This window comes from Mesoplodon bidens (assembly GCF_964165515.1).
Source record: "Mesoplodon bidens genome assembly, chromosome: X".
In the NCBI taxonomy this organism is placed as follows: Eukaryota; Metazoa; Chordata; class Mammalia; order Artiodactyla; family Ziphiidae; genus Mesoplodon; species Mesoplodon bidens.
Window position 1 is genome coordinate 78,220,886 of NC_138163.1, and position 8,026 is coordinate 78,228,911.

At 40.4% G+C, this 8,026-nt stretch overlaps 1 protein-coding gene across 1 annotated transcript; it reads left to right on the forward strand.

Moving 5' to 3' along the window:
* Positions 1-1,545: 1,545 nt before the first annotated feature.
* LOC308609357 (putative CENPB DNA-binding domain-containing protein 1) lies at positions 1,546-1,959 on the forward strand (the record flags this gene model as incomplete). Its single annotated transcript, XM_081223036.1, has 1 exon — positions 1,546-1,959. The coding sequence occupies one exon, from the start codon at positions 1,546-1,548 to the stop codon at positions 1,957-1,959; it is 414 nt and encodes a 137-aa protein (XP_081079162.1).
* Between the last annotated feature and the right edge of the window lie 6,067 nt (positions 1,960-8,026).

Sequence of the window (8,026 nt, forward strand, 5' to 3'; positions counted from 1 at the left end):
TGCTTCAGAACCATTTTTTTCCTTAGATTCCGTATACATGTGTTAGCATACGGTATTTGTTTTTCTCTTTCTGATTTACTTCACTCTGTATGACAGTCTCTAAGTTCATCCAGCTCACTACAAATAACTCAATTTCGTTTCTTTTTATGGCTGAGTAATATTCCATTCCATATGTGCCACATCTTCTTTATCCATTCACTTGTCGATGGACGCTTAGTTTCCTTCCATGTCCTGGCTATTGTAAATAGAGCCGTGCATATCTTTTGAATTTTGGAATCTTTATCTTGAGAGATGACATAGATTCATACCACACTTCTGAGATATATAGAGTATTTTTAGCATTTTACTGTGATCATCTTTTTGATGTCTCTCTTGTCCTTAATATTTTTAAACTTATACGGCTCCTCTTTTAAGCATGTTTTCTGTACTTAAAGGCTTTTATTTTTATTTCTGTACTTAAAGGCTCCATATTTCTAACCTAGTATCATGAAATCCTGGTAGATATTAGAAAAATGAATTAGCCAGGCAGCATTATGGATAAGTATGTGCTCTCTGTACTAATGCTGATTCTGTCATCCATCAACTGACTGGAGCTGAACTGCGAAGAATTAGATTAGATAGATCTTGGCTAGGCTAACCTGGAAACCTTCTGTGGACCTGTTCGCTACAACAGTCCTATCTCATTGATCCATTTCAGTCCCTAATCAAACCTGTAGATCTATAACAGCTTGCTGGTCAGTTGCCTCCTTTCCAGTATGACAGCTAAGACCTTTGTCAGCTTCATTATCCATGTTGGACCTCACAACTGGCTTATTACTCACCTTGCTTTATTCTCGTGAACATCCTGGCACTGTATTTCTAAGGCTACTCTAACCTGGAATCCAACCACCCCTAATGCTCCTTTTACAACCATCTATTAACTCCTTGACCTCTCTCTTCTCTCTATATGCCAATTCCTGCTCCCTTGCCTGCCACATCTAAATCATTTTCCAAATCTATACAGCACACCTCTGCAGTTCTACTCAAATTTAACATCTTCTTTCCATTTTTATTTCCTCCTCCCTAATTCTAATCTTCTTGACTACTCACACCTGAACATCACATCTCCTAACCTATTTTCTTAACTCTGATTCTCCCACCCTCACTGGTCCCAATGTTCTAATCATAGCATTCCTCTGCTCAAAACCCTCAGTGTCTTCCTGAGTTAGGATTTGGGTGGCCTCCAGAGTATAGTTCTTACCTTTTCAGTCATATCTTCTTATATGTACCCGATACAGTAAGTCCCCTACATACAAACCTTCCAGTTGCAAACTTTCAAAGATGCAAACATGTGTTTGCATGTCCATTCATGTAAGTTAGTTCACGTGTCTGGCGTACATTGTTACGTGGGTGCATCCTCTACAAGTGGTCGTGCTTTTGTGTACTTGACAGTACTGTATAGAGTACAATAGTGCAGTATCTATATTTCAGCCCAGGATGTCCGGAAGCAAGCATAAAATCAGAGGTGATGTAGCTGGTACTGCTAAGAAGCGCCAAGGGATAACAATGGAAACAAAAGTGAAAGTAACTGAGAGAGTGGAGCGTGGTGAAAAGATGGTAGACGTCGCTCATTCTTATAACATGAATCATTCAACCATCGGCATGATTCTAAAGAACAAGGACAAGATCATGGAACATGTGAAGTCTGCTGTGCCGATCATGTCAACAATAATGTTGAAACATGGAAAAGTGATGGAGGAGAAGGAGAAACTTCTCAGTATGTGGATGCAGGATCAGCATCAGCATCGAGTCCTGCTCAGCTTAATGCTGATTCGAGAGAAAGCTAAAAGCCTTTATGAAGACTTGAAGAAGAAACACGGAGAAAAATCAGAGGGTGCATATTTTAATGCCAGCCATGGCTGGTTTCATTGGTTCAAAGCTAGAACCAACATTCACAACGTAAAAGTGGTGAGGCAGTGAGTGCAGCTACGGTAGCTGCCTGGCAATTTCCTGAAATGCTACTAGAATTATTGATGAAGGCACGTATTTACCCAAGCATGTTTTTAATATGGATGAGACAGGACTGTCCTGGAAGAGGATGCCAGACCAAAGTTACATCAGTAAGGAGGAAAGTTGGTGCCAGGCTATAAAGCAGCAAAGGATAGGCTAACTCTGTTATTTGGTGGCAATGCTTCTGGCGATATGAAGCTGAAGCCTCTCTTAGTTTATCATTCAGAGAACCCAAGAGCCCTTTAAAACATAGCCAAGGGCTCTCTTCCTGTTGTGTGGAAGAGTAACCCCAAAGCCTGGGTTACACAGGCCATTTTCCAGGACTGGTTTTTCCACCACTTTATCCTGGAGGTAGAGAAATATTGCTTGGAGAAGGACGTCCCATTCAACATTCTTTTGCTGCCTTGACAGTGCTCCGGGCCATCCCCCATTCATGGACGACTTTCATCCCAATGTCAAAGTAGTGCATCTGCCACCGAATACTATGTCGTTCATCCAACCTGTGGACCAAGGAGTTATAGTGACTTTCAAGAAATATTATTTATGTCACACTTTTCGTTAAACAGTAAAGGCAAGTGATGAATCAGGATCAAGCTTGTGACAATTTTGGAAGGACTATAGCATCTACAAGGCCATAAAAACATTGACTTTGTTTGGCGTGAGGTTACGCCAGTCACCATGAATGGGGTTTGGAAGAACTTTTGCCCACAATTTGTTCACTATTTTCATGGATTTGAGAAGGTGGATGAGGAGTCCAAAGAGGTCTTCAGCAACTTAGTGATCCTCAGTGAGAAGCTGGAGCTAGATCTGCAAGAGGATGACTTCATCGAACTCCTTGCTGTGCAACACGAGGAGCTTACTAATGAAAACCTGATGGAAACAGAGGCCCAGAGAAAGGACTAAGAGAGACTAGAAGAAGAAGGAGTAACTGAAGAACTGAAGAGATTCACGATGCAGGAAATGGTAAGGGGATTTTCTTTATTTGAGGAGGCACTGCTAATTTTTGAGGCACAGGATCCGAACCTAGAATGGTACACTAAGGTTGCAGCAGCCATTTAGAATGCAATCCAGTGCTAACGTGTCATCTATGACGAGAAAAAAGAGCTACTATCTAGACATCACTGGATCGTTTTTTCAAGAGGGTAGATAGAATTGCATCCAGCAAGGAACCAGAACCTGTGCCATCAATGTCAGGTGTGAGTGAAATTGCAGCTTGTCCTCCATCTCCTATTGCTGACAATCCTTCAGCTCTACCATCTCCCACCTCCTCTCCCTCCTCCAGTCAGTAACTCTTCTTGCGTGTTTACTCGATGCCAGCCCCTGTATGCCAGCTGTTGTACAGTACTACTGTACTTTTCAAAGTACTGTACTGTAAGATTAAAAATGTTTTCTTTACTTCTGTGTTTGTTTATTTTTTATGTATTATTTGTGTGAAAAGTATTATAAACCTATTACAGTACAGTACTATATAGCCGATTGTGTTAGTTGGGTACCTAGGCTAACTTTGTTGGGCTTACGAAGAAATTGGACTTAACAGATGTGCTCTCAGAACAGAACTCGTTTGAACATAGGGAACTTACTGTATTTTAGCCAACCACTACTGTTCCCCAAATTCTCTGCCATCTTTTCCTACCATTCAACATCATCTTCTAGTCAACTTTTACAGAGTATATACCATGTTCTAAGCACCGTTTGGGCTAAGCCCTGTGGAGGTGAGGGGTGCTTAGTCTTTTGAGGGTATAAAGATATAAAGAAGTAATGTTTATATAAGGTGATAAACACAGAGGAGAGCAAAGTTCTTTGGGAACCACAGAAGGGAAGAGACAAATTTTGTTTGGGGTGGGAAGAATCAAGGAAAGTGTCAGGGAGATTTTGAGTAGGGAATAGGAGAGGGAGATGAAAGAGAAGCTGGAAGGGGGGGAGAAGGGAAGGAATAGAGGAAGGGGAAAGAGTGGGGGGAGGCATTCCAGGCAGAGAGAATATCAAAAGCAAGACTCCTGGAAGCAAAAAATGGTCTAGCATATTAATGAAACAGAGAGAGTTAGAATATTTGGGAGTATAGAGGGGAGGTGAAGAGAATGAAAGGAGAATACAACTTGAGAAGTTGAATATTGATTGAAAAGGGTGTTATATGCAAGGAAAGTTGTCAGGCCTATGATTCTGTAGCAGTTGTTTAGCTAGACTGGAGTAGGGAGAGACTCATGGCATCTCAGGAAGTTCCTTCAGCCTGGAATGCCTTTCTCTCCTTTATACTTTTCCATCCTCACCTCTTGAAAGACCATCCTTCAAGATCCATCTCAAATGCTGCTGCTATTAGTGAAGCCTTCACTGATTTCCCTCCTCTCTATAAGTGGAATAATATCTCTCCATTTTGAACTCCTGTAGAAACTTTTTGCCTCTCTTTCAGTGTATTATATATTTATTAGAATTTGTCTATGGCTTGTTTTCCCCCATAGACTCTGAGCACCTTGAGAACATGGATCTAGTCTCAGTCACCTGTCTTTTCCACTACAGTTTCTGGTACACCACCACGACCACAGGTAGTACATAGTCAATTTGTTGAATTGATTTAAACTGGTATTCCAGAGATCAGCACTACTCCAGTCCCAAAGGCTATGTTGTCTCAGGTCCATAGGCAGAAATATGATATACTTTCTTTCCTTGTTATTTTTTTCAGCTGGGAAAGGCCAGGGACAGCCCCCAACACAAATGCTCGTGTGGGTCATCTAGACTGGGAGTATAGAGGGGAGGTGAAGAGAAGACCTGAGCCTTAAAGGCCTTTGGGCAAGAGCATAGCAGCCTACTGGGACAGGATCTATGAGCCCTCTTCAGGCCCAACTGAGGGGAAAGCCAAGTAGGAGTGGTTGCTTTTCCACTTCAAATGAGCATTTTCTTGCTTCAAAATACCTGTCTCCATGCTAATGTTAGATCAGTGCCGTTACACACTGTATGATTTACCATGATCAGCAAAGCAACTTATTGCACATTATTCCAAAAGTGTTAATCAATTTTAGCTCAAAATAGATTTTAATAACCCCACAAAATTTGCTATCTTAAAATGCTGATCAGTTGGGAAGAGCTAAAGCAAGCCCAGAGCTGTTTGTATTGTAGCTATAAAAAATTATAATCCCTCTCATGAATCATTTTTTATAAGCAGCCAAGGTATAAATAAATAAAAATGTGGGAAAATACATACCTTTAAGTTGTGTCATTTAGAGCTAAGATTTGAAAAGTCATAGGAAAGGACTGAAGGATTGTCTGCTCAGGATTTAGCCTTCTAATTCTGTAGAAAAAAAACCCCAAATAGTCGATAATCATTAAGTTAATATCTAATATAGTACCTCTGTTAGTATCTAAGTTAGTATCTATGATACTCAGTTTGCCCTTTTGAAAAAAATAAGGGAGTTCCCTGGTGGTCTAGTGATCCCTGGTCAGAGATCCAGCCACACTGTACGGCCCAGAAAAAGAAAAAAAAAAAAAAAAGAACCTAGTAGAACCAACATTACAAGGTGATTGTTAGTACAGAATGAGATAACTTCTGTAACTCTATCCAGCCCAGCACCTAGTGCTCCCTTCCTCTCCCCTTCCCAACTTATCAAGCTCCCATACCCCTCTCCACCTCTTCTTTATCTTTTGCCAAAGCATATTTCCTCTATTCTCAACCCTTTAAGATTCCATTTACTGCAGAGCCATAAATCCTGGGTGCTTGGACAGATTTTTCTGAGAGGAAATATATGGTCTTAGGGAAATAACATCCCAGAGTAGAGTTACAGTGGCACTAATATGTCCCATGACACAGTATTCTTGTCATGTCTGACAAGATTGGATAATTCTTGATACTTAAGTGCATTGCTCCTGTATATATTTTATGGTACATTAATTTTTGCTAATAATCAATACTTGTCTGAGGCAGCTGTTCTTTATTTCATTACCTGAAAGGGGGTATAAGTATAGATCAGTAACCTGTGGAAACATATCTCTACAGCCTTGTTTTGGCCAGGGTTTGGAAGTGGTAAGAATAGAAAAAGCATTTGTGTTCTAAGAAAAAAACACTTGGTTTCTTGGTCTGGAGACTTGGATTCCTTTGTTAGATCTGCCATTATGTTATTTTGTGACTTTATTTTATTTTTTGTTTCTCTGTGCCTTGGTCTTCCTGGTGATTAAAAATGGACTTCCTTTTAGTTAGCCTTAGGCATAAGGGACAAGAAGCCACTAAATTATTGAAATATACAAATAATTTGCCCCTTATCAAGTTCTTGGCAAGATACAATTAGTGGAGGGGTTAAAGAAGAGTAAAATGATACCTGAGGTTCTACTGAGTTCCTGTTTTAAAAAAGATACACAGAGTAATCCATGATGACAGTATGATTCCATCTGCCCATAGGGTCCTCTCTGAAGCAGAGGCTCAACCATCTGATCTGTTCATTCGATTCCACCACAAATGAGCCCTCCTTGCCAAAGGATGGTGACTTTGACATTGTTAGCCAAGCATCTCTACCTTTTAGAAATCTCCAGCCCTTCTTTCTGTGTAAATACAACAAGTAAGCATCTCTTTCTCTTTTTCCTGACACCTGTGGTTTTATTGGCTACTTTCAAGTCAGGTCTTGTATAAAATGAGAAGAAAGTTGGGCAATTATGATATATAATATTAGGGGAACCCAGGATCATCTAACTTTTAAAAAACTGAGTGATTGCCTAATACAGACTTCTTATTTTACAGATAAGGAAATAGGCCCAGATAGGCTTTAGGGTATAAAGATTGAATCATTTAAAATTGTCTTATTCCCATAATGCTGGACCTACCTTTTATAGTATTTGCATGTTTTAGAGTAAGTGAATATACAGTTGAGATTTTTATAATAGCTGCTTGGCCATCAGTAAAGTAGTCTATGCTTTTTAATAAAGGGATGGATCCTTGGCTGAGGAAAAGGTCTAGAGAAAGGGGGTTTGGAATAAATAGAGATTTATAGATGCTGCAGTGGCACATGGTAGAGACCTCCACCTTGAGTGGCTGTGCCTCATATCATTTTGCATATACCTACCCTCCAAGTAGGTGGGCAAGACATGAGGGGCTATAGATATGTGTTCTATACACTAAAAATACCAAATAATGCTGGGACATTTTCAGAAATTCCAGATCTTCTTTGTAGTCACATTTAAAAATCCTGCTGTGGGCTTCGAGAAATATTTGTCAAAACCAGAGCTCAGGGCTTCCCTGGTGGCGCAGTGGTTGAGAGTCCGCCTGCCGATGCAGGGGACACGGGTTCGTGCCCCAGTCCGGGAAGATCCCACATGCCGTGGAGCAGCTGGGCCCATGAGGCATGGCCGCTGAGCCTGCGCATCCGGAGCCTGTGCTCCACAACGGGAGAGGCCACAACAGTGAGAGGCCCGTGTAACGGAAAAAAAAAAAAAAAAAAAAAAAAAAAAACCAGAGCTCAGGTCATGAAAGCCAAGAAATCACGGAAGGAATTCTCTACCTCTTTCATACTTAGCAGTTAAATTTTAAGCACAGAGAAAATACGAATGTGATGTATATGTGTGTATATACAAATTGGCTTGTTTTTTGAAGAGCTTATGATCATCTGAATTAGAGATGAGACAAACAGAAATAAAGCCAATCTCCACATGTACACACCCCTTGTCTCAGGTTAGTCTGGGCTCTACTTTGCGTCCTTCCTAATTGGATGGTCATGATTAGGTTAAATGTATTACTATCTGGAAGAAGATGTTTGTCTGCTTCCTCAGATTTCAGTTTTGAATGGTATGGTAGCCTAGAGGGGACAGAAGGATCTAGAATGTATGAATGAAGTGTGAGTTTCCAAATTGACTTATATGGTAGGTATAAACTATGAAACAAAAACAATAGTGGCTATGAAGCCAGTCTGGAAATAGGTAAATTCCAGTGAACCTTTTAAAACCTCTCTAGCTGAAATGAGCTTAAAACAGAGAAGAAAATTTGATGACTGATATTATGTATTTGAAATGTGCAGGTTGGACAGCATTTGGACTTGGAATGAAACAATAAGAGGTTCCATTC